The following is a 17,891-nucleotide window of genomic DNA, read 5'->3' on the forward strand; positions in this document are numbered from 1 at the left end:
TTCCCTTTTTTTGAAAAATTTAATAGTTTTTTTTTTTCCTTTTGAGGTATTTAAAAGCCGGCGTGCCTCAAAACACTGTGTTATTAACTTCCTCCTTCATCCCTTCGGGTAACATCTCATGAAGTTTGTTTACCTCCTGGACGTTGAAGTTTCATCATTATTTTTTCGGACCGAAAGTCATGCTGTCAAGGAATGTAACTGCGGTCTTCAGACACCTTGGAGTAAGAGCCTAGTTCTTTCCGGTTTGCCGCCCCCGTGGGGAGTGATATCGCCCACTTTGGGAAACACTGGACAGGGCATATAGGGTTTTAAACATAGTAATGATAATATGGCACTATGCTGTGGTGCTGATAATTTCAAGTAACAGCTATAATGTAATTCTGGGGTTCTCAAACTGTGTGCCTCCAATCTTTGTCAGGGGTGCCGCAACGGTGGCCTCGACAAAATACTTTTTTGTTTAGACTGCTTAGGGGAGCCGCGGATAATCGTTGATTAGGGACAGGAGACGCGAGTGAAAACAGTTTGAGAACCCTTAGTCGCCAACACAGTGCCGAAAAGGGCAGTGTGCTGGCGAGAGAAACGTTTGATATCATGACAAGAAGTCCCTAAAAGTGAAACGAAGGCATTCTGTCGGACGTGAACAAGGGCATGCTGTTGGGCGTTTTTCTACCGCACCATTTAAGCCAGTGGTTCTAAAACATCCATGGCTCGCTTACCTCAGTCAATGTTTATTGTTTCTAACTTTAGGGGTGAGTCAATCTCCTGTTTAAGAAGTTGCGCCACACAGAGCAACAGGTCTAAAATTTACCCTTTACTCATGGTTGGAAAAATTCATGGCAGCGCTGCACATAACAAGCGTTATACTGTAACAAACTTCAAACTTTAGGTTCATAATACTTTGTTAATGTGCATTCCAACATGTACCAATTTGTTAGAAATTCTGACAGAGAAATGTGGACGAAGCACATGCATGGCTCAGTAGTAGTCAATGTTTATTCACGGCTCCTCAGAATAAAAAACTATTTCAACACCCTTGAATGGAAATGCATTAATATGCTCGCAATACCCCTGGCATAGCTTGGTGATGTCCCTAGGAGTCATGACATATGCTTTGAGAATTACTGATTTAATCTATCTACTTTTATATTTTGTAATGTTTATGCGGCATGTGCACTTTAAAATAGCTCATTTTATCTATTGCAGCTGGCCATTGTAAAAAAATACTTATTGTAGCACTTTGTTTGTAACAGCTGTGCTCATCTTGAAATCTGGGTTGTAAAGAGGAACAATAAAATAGGTTATTAATGCATATGAAATAGATTTGTTTTTATTCATGGAGCAACACTAATAACAAAAGATACAATATTCCATTATAAACACGTGAATTTACCTAATGGAGCTCTTCTGAAATGATATTTCAACCATTATCTGATCTAATGCCAAACTCGTTACAGTGTCAAAATTCTTTCGGATGGATGGTGGTGTTGAATTACGATTCGACTGTACTTTTATTTAAGACTGCTTTTCTGGCAAAAACAGTCCTAAACAAAATGTTGCAGGAGCAATGTACACCTTCCCTTTGAACATATTCATTGAACTTTGTTTCCTTAATTGATTTTTGTATTAACCAGTTATCTAAACCTTTGTATTATTTTCACCTTTGTTTTCCTTTTCTTTTGCAGAGGCCGGTTTTTCACAATGAAGCTGTGATATTGAAATCTTCTACTCCAGTGCCAAAAACATTTATCAAAGTGTTTCACCAAGGTCGCAGTTTACATTCACTATGTGGGGGAAATCACAGGAATTTATTAGAGCATGTTGCAATCAAAGTAAAGAATTTTGTGTTGAAGTACATTAGACTCTCGCTAATCCAGCACATATCAGACCAGGGTGTGCTAAATTCTTGAAATCAAAGAATTACTGGAAGCTTATTAAAAAGACCATCTAAATAATTGTAACTTTTCATACAGACATGGGGTAACATGTTTTCCTCTACTAAAAAATCCATCTAAAGACGCTGAATTATAGAGAGTCTACAATATTGTATTTTATTATTGATATATAGAATATTTTGCTTTTATGTGTTACACTATGTATTTGGGAAACTTTTTCGAGTACATATTGATGAATATTTTTTTTTTATTTTACAGCCTAAATATCAAGTAGCAAATGTCCGGTATGCTCATTCAAGTCCCATTAATACAATCATCATGTTTGTTCCACAACAAGAAGCGTGGGTTGTTGAAAGAATGGGAAAGTTCCACAGGATATTGGAACCGGTGAGAGACTAGAAAATTTGGATATTATGTTAACTTGAAGTTAACTCCTCTTTCCTAAACTTAATTTTTTATGCATTAAGACTCATAAGTTTTCACATTAAAATCGGTAACAATATTAAGCTTTACACCATAATTTCTCAAACTTTTTGTTCCATCGTCCCGTTCTTGAGAATTTTTTTTCTCTCGTTGCCCCCCCCCCCCCCAACTCAGGCGAGCCCATAGAATGCTATGTTATACCCGTTGCTTCTATCACCCTCTCCTGGACCACTCTATTGCCCACTTTGGGAAACACTACTTCTCACTGTGATTACACTGGTTCTTCAAGAAGTAGGGGGTAATCAATGCATATTCTGAGCCCATGCCTTTTTCTTTCCGGCCTATGTACAAACTTATGGTGACCATATCTCCACAATCTTCTGCCCCACAAGTTTTATTGCCGTAGTGACCATGTTCAGATCAGGAATAGTTCTGTTATTTATGGTCTTGTAAACCATCCTTTTCAAAGTAAAAAATGAATGTCAATTACAAAGTTGTAAAGTGTTAAATCTAGCTACCTCAAAGGCATCATTATTAGGCATATAAAACGACTCTATAATTTCTGAAGTTGATTCTTTTGGTATGATTGCCACACACAATTTCCATTTTATCTTAACCCTTCACAGAGTTTTCAAATTTTCCTGGTCCACATCATAACTGCCACATTGGAAATAACAGCGTGTTAAGAACCTGAGATATTTCGGGATGGCCGAAATAAAGCAGATCAAGTTTTACAAGATAAGGATTTTGGATTATGCATTATACATTTGGATAGCCATTGTAAGGGTTAAACAGATATCAGCATTTCCATGTTCATATTAACCCTCTCAGCAACAATTCCAAGATATCTCGCCTTTCTTTATGCCTTGTATTTCAGCAATGCCAAGCCCAGATACTGTTTAGTATTTTTTTTTCACTGTAAAACATGTTTCCCATTTCCCCCCCCCCCCCAACCTGTCAGATCAACTGCCAATGGGCAGAGTCAGCCTTTGTTTAAAGTTTGGTAACAGAAGAAGAGTGACTGTTTTTTTCCCCCTTCCGTTCGGACTAGTATAGCAATAAGCTTGCTGCATAAATACTAGAAAAGGCCATAGGAGGGGGTTCTTTTTTTTTTTTTTTTTGCAAAAACGAATGCAAAATACAAATATAACGCCACAACGGGCAAAATGCCCAACGAGGTGGCTGAGAAAAAGATGCCCATAACAGATATGGATTTCATATATTTCCAAAATACAGTGACCCAATTAAAAATGCAATTAAAAACAATACATATACATGATAAAATATTATACAATGCCCATAAAGAATACTTATGCTTGTGTTATTCTAAGTATGGATAGCTTTGTGATTTACCCCAATATGTTTATCGTATTTCTTTTTAAACGCGTCAATTGTGTTAGAATTTACTACTTCTGGGGTAAGCTAAATACATATAAAAGACAAAAAAAAAAAAAAAAAACATAGAAAGGACAAGGCATGAAAACAAGTCATATTGGGCCCCAAGGGACATAATATCCTTCCAGGCAGCCCTATGAATTAAATTATTATAAATATTTTGCCACCATTTTCCAAGTACCGTATGCTATGTTAATGTTATGTAATAAGATATGAACATTTCAAAAATTTATGCACTGTAAAAGTTAGAATTATCAGATCTGAAATTGTTTAATTATATTTCTTATTAAAATAATGAGTCTATGGAATAAATATACCTTTTCATTTCACAATACTATTCATATATAGACATACATACACATGTTAATACATATATGCTCATAAAAATACATACATATATACTCTTTTTACTTATTTATTTATTGTTTATACCATAACATTCTGAAAAATGTCTGTTTCAGCTGTGATTAAATTATAACCCAATATTTTCCATTGATGTCATTATTTATATTGTATTCTATGAAAACAATCTTAAAATATGTTTTGTGCTATATATCCCTCTGATGTCTTTTCTGTTATTCCCAAATTGGAGGGGAAAGCACTATCATCTGCACAAAAGTGGAAAAAATATTCTTAAAAACGGGTGTAGCATTTCACGGGTTTAACGATTTCCACTGTGGCAATTATAATGCATAGCAGGGAAATTCAAAAAAATCACTTAAAGGGTAAAATGAATGTGCATCACTATTGTTTCTCCAATTTCAATCTAACATGAAAATTATTTAATATATATTTAAGCTAGTTCGGTCTTAATAAGGTTCTTCAAATTTAATGTTTTCTTGTGCACTGTGACATGTTCGCATGCTCCACACTTGCAAAGAGCCTGCCTGAAAAAATTGGTTTACTAGATGGGCCAGAGTCATAGTATCGGATTATAGAAAATCTTTCTCTCTAATGCATTTTAATTTCAACAAAAGGTATGCTGTTCATCTTTTTTTTTTGGTACAGTGATAATTTTTTTTATCCTAAGTGTGTGCTGTTGTGTGTAGCTTCATAAGAATAAAAAATATGCTGTTTTCTTTTCATTTGTCACTTTATGGAAGGCTCTGCAATTTAATCCATTCTTTGTTTTTTGGTTTTTAAGTATTTTCTTCTCCAAGAAAAATATAATCACAATTCCATTTGTTGCATTTTTTAACCACATAATACTATATTTTTTTTCATAATTCTCATAACTCGTTACAATTTTTCACACAGGGTTTGAATTTTCTTATGCCAGTGATAGATAAAGTGAAGTATGTCCAGAGTCTAAAAGAGTTGGCAATTGATATACCCAAGCAGTCTGCGATTAGTTTAGGTAATGTTTTAATTCACCTGTACTTTTTCAAAGTGCCTAAGCCTAAAATACACTATTATAAACATGAATTTTAAGTTTCTCACATTTTATATTTGCGCTATTGCTATTTGAGATAGCGCGAAGTTTTGTTTATAAATTGAAAATCAAAATGTTATTGATATGTTGCAAGCAGATATTGTATTTATTAATACAGTGAAATCTATGTGAGACGGATACTGTAGAAGATAGAAACCTGTCTTGAAGATATTTCCATAGGTGATTAGTGCTTTGATGTGCATCATTGTACAGGGTGTTTCAAAAAGAATCATCTGATTTGAAAAAAATCATAAGTATTCAGATTATAAGAAATCATCATATTCAGATTTTAATCCGTTTTGATCGAATAATGTATAGGTAGAAAGAGGAAAATCTTTAGTTTCATGCATTTGTGGAGGTAGCACTAACGCTCTTTATTCGGCCACCACTTCAGTGTTTGTCAAGATGGTGACCGCACAATAGAAATTGTTTTGTGTTCTAAACTTCATGAAGTTTGAGTCCGTAACAACTGTTCATCGTGCTTTTCATCGACAATACCCTGGTGTTCAACTTTCTACTGCTCAAGAGCATTAGGCGATGGTATGAACTATTCCGAGACACAGAGTTGTCTGAGTAAAGAGAAATCCCCTGGCTGTCCCTGCATTTCAGACAAAAATGTGGAGCGCATCCAACAGAGTTTCGCACACATTTCACAGAAACCCACTCGGAGTGGGTTTCACATGCTCGCAAATGTTTAGGACGAATTTGACTATTGCATAGACATATGCAGTGCATCCCAAGATGGATATATTGAGCACCTTTAATTTAGTTTGTAAAAAAGTTTTATGATTAGTCATGCGATATAAAATTAATCTTAGGTGTATTTGTTCAATATTTTTCGTAATGTATGCATTTCAAATTGGATGATTCTTTTTGTAACACTGTATAATAGAGACCCTGCCTGGTACAGAGTATTATTTCAGTCTCACATGGTTTCATTTTGTACAGGTTCCCCTGCCATTGTCATAGAGTACGACAGCTACGGTGATCTATGAGCAAATCACTGAGACCATTCTCAGTGAATGAGGGGGGGGGGGCGTGTAAATGTCTAGCTTTCTGCCTATGCCAATAATACATACAATTTTTCATTGAACAGGGACACCCCTCGATGTCTGCCTACTCTAGATCCAAAGTATTGCTAGATTTGCAATGTACAGTAGAACCTCCTATAATTGTATTCTTCATTAGCAGACACCTTGTTATATATATAATAAACATTTGTTTAATTACTTCAAAAGGCTTTAATTAATTTTATTATTCATTAACAGACTCCTTGTTAGACGACAATGGTGTCCGTTATTAAGAGATTCTACTGTATTGCACTTTTTAATTACAGTAAAACCTCTTTTTGTTGTGGACACTTAGCAATAAAAAAATTCTCCGTATCAGGGGGGGGGGAGTGTTCCTGTATTAATTGTATTATATAATATTAACAGTAGCCGAAATTATTTTTCATTTGAATATGAATGAAATTCTGACACTATGTGAAATGCGCTTGAAGTCATAAAACTACATAATTATTGCGTGCACAGATATAAAATTAAAATTACAACAAAATATTATACAAAGTTTACACACCGAATTAACATCTTTTGGAAAAAAAACATCATTTGATGTTTGATGGATTTCGCTGAGTATTTCAACTCCTTCAGAATGTATTTTAAGCTGCGAGACTAAATCCAATGACTTCCCGTCATTGCGTTTACAGGAAAATGCATTTAATCAATGCATTGAATTCATTTGCAAGAGTATGTACTTCAATTTTACATTTTTCACTATATTTGATATACCAATTGTTTCTCTTAGTGCTACAGAGCAATGATTATGCTTGACCTGACCATAATAAACAGCGAGGAATAATGTGAAACATAGGAGCACATTTTTTCATATTCTTAATGGAGATCAGAGGTTCCAAACATTAACATACTTCAAGACAAAATTTCATTCAAAAGTTACCAAATATAAAAAAGTTGATCAAGTATTTAAATTCTTGCTGCCATCTAGTGAGCATAATTCAAATCAAAATTGCAACTATTGGTATATATACAGGGGTTTTAATCCTATGGAATGAATTTGAAAATGGTATCCTTGACCCTATCTGAGCGTGGCCTTTAAAAACGGGTTTGAAATACATTATTTAAATAGGCTATTTGCCGGGATATTTTTTATTTGACCGCAAAACAGGGGTGATCACCACCATCACCACTACTACTTAACCAAACATACACCTTGTACGCATTCCTCTACGGAATTTCTAACGAATCAGCACATGCCGGAATGTGTGTTCTGAGTGTATGACCCGGACGTATTTATGTTGTCGAGTTGCTTGTTTTGTGTTCATGCTGCCATCTGACTTCCATTTTCTGAAATAAAGATGGAAATGCTTGAATTTTCGTGTTTTGTCAGTATCGGATGACCGTTAAGAGAGGTTTTATTGTATATCATATATATTTTTTGTTTGTAGTTTGTATAAAGAGGCCTTGGCTTAATTTTTTTATTCTATTCTTAATGAATTGATAGTTCTATGTATATATGTAATTTCTTTTTTACAGATAACGTGACTCTAAGTATTGATGGTGTACTTTATCTCAGAGTGGTAAACCCATACAAGGTTTGTGTTTCACTAATGAGTCTAAATTTTGATTTTAATGGGGTTTTTTTTAATAAAATTTCTTAACTTATCAAAGTGTAAAGTATCTACTCTGTTGATCTTTTTTTCAAACCATCCACAACCCTTGTCTATTGCCATTGTGGCAATTCACTACTGTCCCAGCCAGAAAAGGTGGAGTGTGTCTGAATTATATGATGCACCTACAGCATTGTGTATGCAGCGATATCCATGGTTTTTTTTCAGTCATCATTCTTCCTAATCATCATGTAGTGTATATGAATGTGTATATGCATTGTGGGTTTGGTGCTTACTGTGGCGAGACTTTTCAAATGAGTAGCTGGCTCGCATTTGTTGAAAGTTGAAAACCACAGAAAACCAAGTTCAGCAGACTGTATGGGTTGGTGTGTTCACATGTTAAGTAATACTTATACACATGACATTTTAAAGAATAGTATATTATTTCAGACCAGAAGATTACAGAAGTTTTAACAGCTGGCTGATGTGAGGAAAAATTTAGAATTTTAGGGAAGAAAGAAAATTCAACTGCCCTTGCAGGGAATCGAACCCACGTTCTCTCACTTGCCACGTTGTTGCCCTGGACTACAAAGGCAACAAATTTCAATCTTTCCTTAGAGCTTGTGTGCGCTGAACAGAACTATACATGGACAGTCAGACCTAACTCAGGCCAAAGCTCTCAATTGCTGACGCTGCCATCAGATGCCGACCACTAGACATTGTAGTCCAGTAGTCTAGGACACTCACCCAGCAAATGATTGGACATGGGTTCGATTCCTCGCAAGGGCAGTTGAATTTTCTTTGTTTTTCCTAAATTCATCTTTGCATCAGCCAGCTGTAAAAAATCTTTGCATTGATAGCAAATTTTCGACTGGAAGATTATTTCATAAAAATGTGTAGTTCATAAACTAGAGGTTTGTAAAATCGAGCATAGACTGCATTTATTGTTGATGCTGGGGTTTTTTCTTTCTTGTTTGCATTGAGCTCAAATATTTTGTTTATTTATATCTTTTTTATAGGCTAGTTATGGGGTAGAAGATCCAGAGTTTGCAGTAACACAACTTGCACAGACTACGATGAGATCTGAGCTAGGAAAAATCACGTTAGATAGTGTCTTTCGAGAAAGAGAATCTTTAAATATAGCTATAGTTGGTAAAATTAAATAAACAATTTTTTAAAAATATTATGTTGCTGATAAGATTTTTGTGGCTGTTATGAATAATATTGATTATAATATTGATTCTTTTGGAATAAGGAGTAGTGAGTGTGACTGTAAACTCAACATTTTTCCAACACAAGCAGTTAGTATCAGCAAGATATATAAGATGAGACTGACTGCAGTGAATATTATAATAGTTTTGGTTGTGTTCTTTTTGATGCAGTTGGTTTCATCTCCCGATGATGCCAACCACTAGTGCTTCAAAAGCATCTAGTCAATATTAATTCGCAACAGCTCAATCAAATCTTATTGACAAGCAAATAATCACTCTTTTTTTTGTCGCCACCATACTAATATTCCCTTGCATATAAAATATATCTCTTCGGTAAATATTTAGGTTGTAAAATTAATTTTGATTCTCTTTTCTTCATTCAGAGGCCATCAATAAAGCCAGTGGTGCATGGGGTATAGATTGCCTTCGATATGAGATCAGTAAGTTTCCTTCTTGATAAAGTAACAGAAGAAAAACGAGTTCGTAAAAAAAAAAAGTTATTAAAAATGGGAGTTGGTAAAATAGAGTGAATTTTAACATTATCTCTATGGCATGTTGTTCTGGACATGCGACCAGTTCGTAAAAAAGAGCGTGTTCGTAAAATCAAGTGTTGACTGTATTGGATTTTTTTTAAAGTTCATTCCTTGATTTCTCAGGGGACATCAAGCTTCCAGAAAGGGTGAATGAGGCCATGCAGATGCAAGTTGAAGCAGAGAGGAAAAAACGAGCAGCAGTATTGGAATCTGAAGGTAATATTGCAAACTGATAGAGTCAGACCCTGATGTAACAAACACCTATTTAATTAGATGATGATCAGCGCAGCAGCCAGCTAAATCATCCTGTGATGATCTGAATTTTCTTTCTTTTTAATATAAAGTTCTTGAAATGGCACATAGATGGCGTGCACACGTATATTCTTTTTTTAAATTTCTTTATTATTTCTCTATTTTCTAACATATTCGCTTGTACTATATAGCAGGGGGGGGCATATTTTTCACAAAATTAATTACCCTTTTCACAAAAATAATGAAAATTTTTGTACAGAAATTGGATACTATAAAAATAGTCTGGACAGACAGACCCCTGGTGACCATTTAAATTCATATCATCCCAACATAACATTTACCCTCAATTTAACGAATAAAAATATCAGTTTTATCTTGTTCATTGAATCAGGGTTTAACTGTATAATTTTTAATGAACATCACATTTGAAATTTAAGTCACTTAAAACTTTCATTTTAATGTGTTAAAGGTATCAGGGAAGCTGACATCAATGTTGCTGAAGGAAAGAAAAGGGCTAGAATCCTTTCTTCTGAAGCCCAGAAAACAGAACAGATCAATAAAGCTCAAGGTAAGTTCAAATAATACTCGTATTATATATACAGTAGAACTCTGTCCATGTAGCCTAATTATAATGCGTCTGTAAACTTAGTTTAAACTCAGAGTAAACACTTCCTCTTCTCTTATATTTATGCTACTACAGTCGACGTTTGTTATAACGACTCCACGTTATAGCGGCCATTCCATTGTTTTAAATGTTTACATAGAAAGACTATCACGTATGTTTTACTTTCAATATAATGACCCTCTCAATATAATGTCCATTTTCAATGTGATGAAGGGGGTCATAGTATCGAGTGCCAACTGTATTAAAAAAATTTTGTGCTCATTGCATTTTCAATTGAAAAAAAATCATTTTTTAATATACAAAATACAGAGTGATCAGAAAGTCATGCAACTGGAGTAAAAATATTTAAAGAAATGTTAAAATGAATAAAACTACAAACATAAAATTTATTTATTTATACAATATTGTTGGCCCTGGGGCCTATACAAGAGGATGCGATTGAAAATGACAAAGATATTGTTTGATATTAGACAAAAAACTGGTGATAGTGGGAGATTCAACAATAGAGCTTGGGAGTTTGTTCCATTCACCAGTGCTATGAGGAAAGAAGCTGTATTTAAAGCAGTCAGTGGAAGCGAAAATAGGTTTTATTTTAAGAGAATGATCGAGTCTTTGAGAGATGTAGGATGGTTTGGCTAAGATACCAGAAGTATCTATGTTGAATTAACCATAGAAAATTTTATAAAACAATGTAATCGAGAAATGAGACAGAGTAGAGAGAGGGAGGAGATGAAGTTCGTTTTTAAGTTCGGACACGGAAATGAAAGACGACTAGCAGTCGGGAGCAAATGGTGTGAATTTATTTTGGATTGATTCAAGTTTGTCTACATTACTGGAGGTGTAGGGGTCCCAGATTAAAAATGGGTATATTCAGAGAAACAAAAAAAAAAATTTAACATTGTCACTTTATATGTTCAAAATGTGATCCTTTTTTTAGATGCATGCAGGAATACATTTTCCCAGATTTTAAGGCACTTTTTTTCAATGTATGAAAACTTTCTAACCTCATTCTCAGTGTTTACTTTGAGTCCATTATTAGTGTGGGGGGGATTATTCACATAAACATATGCCTTTAGATGACCCCCCAGAAAGAAATCTGGTCGTGACAAATCAGGGAAACGTGGAAGCCAGAGTCCTTTTGAAATGAGGCAGTCAGCAAAAAACCCAGTGTGAAATGGCATTATCTCATTTGATGTGTGGCAGGTTGCTCCATGCTGCTGAAACCAGCAAAAGTGCTCATCCTCTTCCAGTAACATGGTGAATTGCTTGATTATGTCAATATAAATAGTTCTATCCATTGTCTGTTCGAAAAATATTGGGCCCCACTATCTTTCAACATTACACAGTACACCAAACACAAATTTTTAATCACTGCAGTCAGTGGACTTTTCTGTACTCCAAATTCACGTATTTTGGCTATTGACATTTTCAGAAAGATGAAACCAAGCTTCATCCATAAAAAACACATAATCAAGTTTTCTTACTCCATTAGTGTCAATAAATGACCTGAGCCACCAACAGTAATGTAACCGCTTAAGCTGATCAGGCGCTTTCAATTCCTGAACAACATGAACATGATGTGGGTGAAGATGTAACTTAATAATAATGTGTTAAAGAATTCATAAAAATTAATGAACCATTTAAATGCCAAACTATCAACTGAGTTACTTTTTTGTTCTAAAATTTGGGATTCTGCGTTTTTTAAATGCTTATTCATGGAGCCAATTTAAAATTTCAAAAAAAAAAAAAAAACTCATTTGTTTTCTATGATGTGCCATAAATGGAGCATTAGCACTTGGGGAGAGGTGAAAGTGGAAACTGTTTCTAGCTGCAAGTTATATTTGTATGGCAATCTTCCTGTAGATATTTCAGGAATATTGTTATAGTCTGCAATTTTCTACTTCATATCACCATTGTAGACTCAATATAATGTCCATCAGGTGATCTGACTTATGTTCCTGCTTGCTAGAGCAGAGCTTTGGGTTAATATTCAAATTCTCCTTTTTTTGTAGAAAACATAACTTCTATTTGAAACTTCAAATCGAAATGCACATTCCTGACTCGGTTCTCGTAATTCTTTATGTATAATCTGTTGGGGGTGCGGGATGGAAAAAGTTTAAGAATCACTGCTCTATGGGAATATTTATAAGGTGCATGCAAATATGATTAAGGTAGTAGTATTGAACTGTTCTATGTATTTTTTTTTTCAGGTGAAGCCCAAGCAACACTTGCAAAAGCTGAAGCCAGAGCAAAATCTTTGAATATGGTTGCAGCTTCACTGCAAAAGAGGGTGTGTTTTCCTCTTTGTAACTATGTTTATTTCATAAAGTTGGTATTTTTTAACCCTGTGCATAAATGTCTATTACTTTCGACGGGGCTTATTATAATCATAGATGGTGTTATCAATCGGGTATTGTTATCACTTTGGTGAAGTATGGAAGACTAATATCATAACATAGAAAAAAATTTGTTTATATTTATCAAGACTCAGTTCACATTATCAATTTTTTTTTCGTCATAAGTTATTTTTTTTTTCGTTTTTGCATATTTTGAAGCTAAGAGCCATACTTATTTTTTCCCTATGAGTTGATTAGGGCCTCCTTGCATGGGGATACTCTGTAGACTAAACTTGAGAGTTGAGTTGACTTGGACGAGTCAAGTTGCCCGTTCTTTCTCACATGGTACTACTAAAAGAAATCTCAAAGCCCGAGAAAATGAGGAAAAACGATGCAGTGTTTAGTTCACCTCCTTACCTCCCTGTACATTATGAACCGAGGTAGGAGAAAAAAATCAAATTTTTAGCGATTGTAGCAGAGATGAAATTGATATTTTATTATAATTATAAATAATTATCATCTCTTATACTATTATTTCAACAAGAAAAGGTAGAGAAAATGACAGAAACGAAAATTATTCGTACATTGAAAATAACATTCATCGTACACTATTCATTATGGCCAATGGGAATCGGGTTATTTGTATTACATGTAATTAGAAAAGAGACTTACCTGGAATTAATAAATCAGCTTTTTGCCTGTCAGTCTTGATGAGTGACTGCTAATAATCCTTGATTAAGATAAGTGAAATTCATGTTGTAAATATCTACAATATTTGGAAGGAGTTTTAGTTTTTTAACATGAAGAAGCTTTATTTCCTTTTAAGAGCTGACTCTGGTGCTACCATACTGAGAAAAAAAATATGACTGTTTATCTTGGAGGGGTGCATGGTTTTCCAGTATACTCTCACACGCGCACGTGTGTATGCTGTACTCCCCTATATTTATTTTACACACATTCCATTCGAGAGGGATTTGGGGTTGGGCTGCATATCAGAGAACAGAAATATTTCTGTGGAAAATAAAAGTTTAATATAATATAACTGTTTATCTTGTTACAAAATTCACTGTCAGACACCTGTTGTACAATCTCAACTGACGAAAGTATGAGGGGAATGCTATACGAGATTGCGCAACAAATGTTGGCATTCAACTAGCATGCCAGTTGCCGAATGACTCCATTGCTTAGGATATTTCATTGCCAATATCCTTGAGTGTGGAGCTCTGTTAAAATGTACGTGTTGATCTGCTGGATATGGAGTCTTCTTATTAGTTGCCAGACTTTATTATCCTTCCCCCCTCCCCTGGATATGAAAAAATTGTTTGTTTTTTTTTTTAATTTTAAAAAAAATCAGATTTTTTTGATTAAAATTAACTGACTGCTTATTAATTAAAACAAATCTTGCAAATCATTAAGAATGCATATTTTCATATCACTTAACTACTTTTTTTTTCTAATTGCTCAGATGTAACTAAACATCAATGAATAAACAACAAATGAACTATAAGCAAAAAATACGAACACCAAAAATCTGTGTTTATGTAACATCAAAGGTCATTGAGTCCAAATTAACTTCATGGATTAACATTGAATTTTTTTTTATAGAGAAAAGTGCTTTTATTCACATGAGCCCCCCCCCCCCCACATTAAAGTGAATGAGGGGTGGCAACTCAGTATCACACATACGGTACAGACATCTCAATTCACTCAATGCACAACCAAAGGGCCATTCAGAATCAACTAAATAAAACATTCTGACAAGATTGATTGTTACATAATTAATGGATGTGTTTCCAACTTGCCCCTTTTATGGCCCGGTTTGACTAATGTTAGGGCCTGGTGGTTTAGAAACACTGATGTAGGAAGTTAGAAGTTTTCTTTGGAGACAAAAATTTCCATACTCTGTTCATAATGTCCTAATCAGACCTCCACCATGCATGTGTGGAGCTGCTTTTGCAATTTCTTTCCTATATTGAAGGAATGTGTGAGGTTAACAATATTCCCTTTTTTCAGATCATGGTCAGTTTCTTTCAACTAACCACATTCACAATTCCTCAGCCGGAAGACTCTCATAACATAACACACTTCACATTATAACTTCACATTAAAGTATCGTTATTTGTAATACACATTAGACAGTTCCATTCCAGTTCCACAATTTCTGAATGAAAATAAGGGGATGCTAGCTTAAAGGGGAGGAGGGAATCCTGTGTTAGAAGAATTGAAAAAAAAAACAGGATTTGACATTTTGAAACCTGTAATGTGAGAAAGAAAAATGGTGAATAGTGTCCTGTTTCCATATGCTGTTTTATTAAACACAAGACATAATGATCATCACATTTACAATTGATACTTTTTCAGATGTAGTTATCAGTGGGTTATTTTTATCATAAATTTAAAATCCTGATATGATTATATTAAGTACCGTAGACTGTATTTTAGATGCTTCATAATAATTTTTTCTTCAGTGAAATGGATAAAAAAAAAATTTCAGTGTGAAATGTAAATCACATTTCTGTTTTTCTTTTTTTTCCCCAATAGTATGGAAGTAATGCAGCATCTCTGCTTATAGCCGAACAGTATGTTGCTGCTTTCAGTAAACTGGCGAAAACATCGAATACCTTGATATTACCATCTAATACAAATGATGTGTCGGGTATTGTTGCTCAGGTAAGGAAAATGTTTTTGAAGTATGCAGTGTATCATGAAGTATTTGAATGAGAGCATGGTCTCAATACATTTTACCTCTTTTTAAATTTTATTTTGCTTGAAATGCTTGTCCTCACTCTTTTTAGATACTCTTTTCCTTATTCTTCAGACATCTAATTGAATAAAATTTGCATGGTGAGACAAATTAATACTTTAAATCATTAGTGTCTCCATAAGTCGAGTCATTATTACAGGTATTAGAATTTTTTTAAATTCCTTCTGAAACTTCGCTTTTCTGTTTTTTGACAAGAGCCTGTTTGTTTTATTTTTCTTACAAATTTGAGTAATTTAAGTTTGAAAGGGTGTTGACAAGAACTGCACTGAAAGAGCCTTGATTCCTAGGCTGAGGTCATCTTAAGTCCACCCTGCCCCCCACAGTAAATTCATTGTGTAAAACAAATTTTCTTATCCAAGCTCCTGTCAGGCTCTCTTAAAATGTAACTGTTGGTTTTAGAAGTACAGTGAGTCATTGAACAAATTAAAAAAGGTGGTAAGAATAAGTATAGATATGTGAGACCTAAGAGAAAAAAAGCAATTATATTTCATCAAATAAGGCTTATTTTTAATGTTAACTTCAATTAAAATGCCCATTTATCCATGTAAAAAAAACCACTGCATAAGTAGGAGAGTGATGGGACTCCACAGCCAGGGATGGTCCTTGTATTTTCTTAGTTTTTTACTACAACACCCCCCCCCCTCCCTGCCTTGGATTATGTGCAGAAAAGTATGGCAAATATTTTTACTTTGAATCAGTATAGGAAGGCTCCCCCACTATCCTCTGAGAGTAATTTATGTTGCTCTTTGGATAATCCGAATGTTCACCAATTTGAGCTAGTCTCAGTCTCGTTCACCTCAGATTAGCAAGACTGTACTGTATTATACAATTTTTTTTTACAGAAGGAGGGTTATTCCCTTCCTCCTCCATATTGATCTATGAGCTGGACTTATCTACTGTACATGACCCACCAGAGAGCATGCCACAGATAAATATTGAGAAGAGCAAATTATCAATAAGGTGATAAGATGTGCAGAAATTTCAAGAGTTCAATGCGTGATTCGTTTTAGTACGAATCTTATGCAGAGGTACAACAGAAACTATGATAAACTCACTACAGAACACATAGCTTCTTCAAGAAGTCTGCCACCATATTGAGTGTGGCTGTTTGGATTTGACATTAAACGGTGCCCTGAAGTGCAGAAAATTACGACAAAATTGTGTGACAAAAAATGATCAAATAAACAATTATAATTGCTAGCATGTGAGCGATTTATGATTACCTTGTGACAAAGATATTCACATTTTTGCATACATATTATATTGACATCTGCCCCAGTATTATGTGATGCTCAGTACTATTTTGTCCCTTCATTTTCTAGGCAATGGCTGTCTACAACTCTCTGGCATCCAAAATTCCTGTCCATGAAACAGAGATGGAAAGTAGTACCGCTGCGATCGATAGAGATCATGAGAAAGATTGGGCCGAATATATCAGTGATGATGAAGAGCGGGAGAAAGTGATCCGTGCTGGAGAATCAGTCTCATCTATGACAAGATCTCAATCCAATAGTGACATTAGTCAAAATATTAATATTGATAAGAAGTAGTTATCAATTGTCTTGTTTAGTTACATGTAATTTTAATCATTAAAAAAACTGTAATAAAAGATTAAAAATACTTTTTGTTGTTGAAATGTGTTGACAGATTTTCAAGTGACCCATAAAGAAGGGTATCCTAAAATATATGATTAATCAGTTTTAGTGTGGGTGCCATGAGCCTCCAAACTGAGTTTTTGAGAATGTGAGTGCAGCAATAGGTAGGCCAAGAAATATGGTACTGAACTGTACTTATGCAATAGTATGGTACTGTACTAATTAAACCTTCAATAATGCAGTAAAACTCTTTTGCGGACACTGGCGGGACAAAAAAATTTGTTGGTAAAAGGGGGGGGGAGAGGTAACCGTTAATCAGGGGTTTGAAATGCATACTTTTATTATACAAGGGGAAATTAATATTTGGCCATAAAAAAAATGGGTTTAAAACAGATTGTTAAAGGATTATTATTTTAGTGCCCCCCCCCCCCTTTCTGTGGAATTCATCTAACTGGCACAAATTTTCTGTGGAATACAAAACGTCAAGAACATTTGGTTAATCCCCTTTTCAAAGAAAACACCCAAAGAGAGAAAGTAATCAAAAAAGTGTTTAAAACATATAAATTTTGAACTGATATAAAAATTGTGTTCTTAAAGATTCCAAGCCTTAGTAAAAAAACTTGTTCTCAAATTACTTTCCTTAAAAATATAATTTCTTCCGTGTGCATTGTGGGCCGCACGTTGGGTATCAGTGATCTAGGGGGATAAAAATTTTCATTTTGATAAAATCTTTATTTGACGCTAGTGAGTGATCAATAATTATAAAGCAAGTATCGTTTATTACATCAGGGTAAGAGTGCAACTAAT

At 34.5% G+C, this 17,891-nt stretch overlaps 1 protein-coding gene across 1 annotated transcript; it reads left to right on the plus strand.

Annotated features, from left to right (window-relative positions):
• The first annotated feature begins 85 nt into the window (after window positions 1-85).
• On the plus strand, window positions 86-17,107 carry Stoml2 (stomatin like 2). Its single transcript, XM_089240030.1, has 12 exons — window positions 86-221; window positions 1,683-1,829; window positions 2,151-2,279; window positions 4,968-5,067; window positions 7,695-7,753; window positions 8,788-8,920; window positions 9,363-9,419; window positions 9,636-9,728; window positions 10,234-10,332; window positions 12,600-12,679; window positions 15,267-15,395; window positions 16,812-17,107. The coding sequence occupies exons 1-12, from the start codon at window positions 180-182 to the stop codon at window positions 17,037-17,039; spliced, it is 1,296 nt and encodes a 431-aa protein (XP_089096156.1). The 5' UTR covers window positions 86-179; the 3' UTR covers window positions 17,040-17,107.
• Window positions 17,108-17,891: the final 784 nt, after the last annotated feature.

Source organism: Pholcus phalangioides, unplaced genomic scaffold, assembly GCF_987345545.1.
Source record: "Pholcus phalangioides strain wild (caught in Gottingen) unplaced genomic scaffold, Ppha-v1.0 ptg000012l_1, whole genome shotgun sequence".
Taxonomy (NCBI): domain Eukaryota; kingdom Metazoa; phylum Arthropoda; class Arachnida; order Araneae; family Pholcidae; genus Pholcus; species Pholcus phalangioides.

Bases quoted from the DNA above. Each gene is read 5' to 3' on its own strand.
- Stoml2 (XM_089240030.1), top strand. From the start codon at position 180: ATGCTGTCAAGGAATGTAACTGCGGTCTTCAGACACCTTGGA. The intron at 7,754-8,787 runs GTTTGTGTTTCA...TCTTTTTTATAG, and splicing joins GAGTGGTAAACCCATACAAG to GCTAGTTATGGGGTAGAAGA. The intron at 12,680-15,266 runs GTGTGTTTTCCT...TTTCCCCAATAG, and splicing joins CAGCTTCACTGCAAAAGAGG to TATGGAAGTAATGCAGCATC.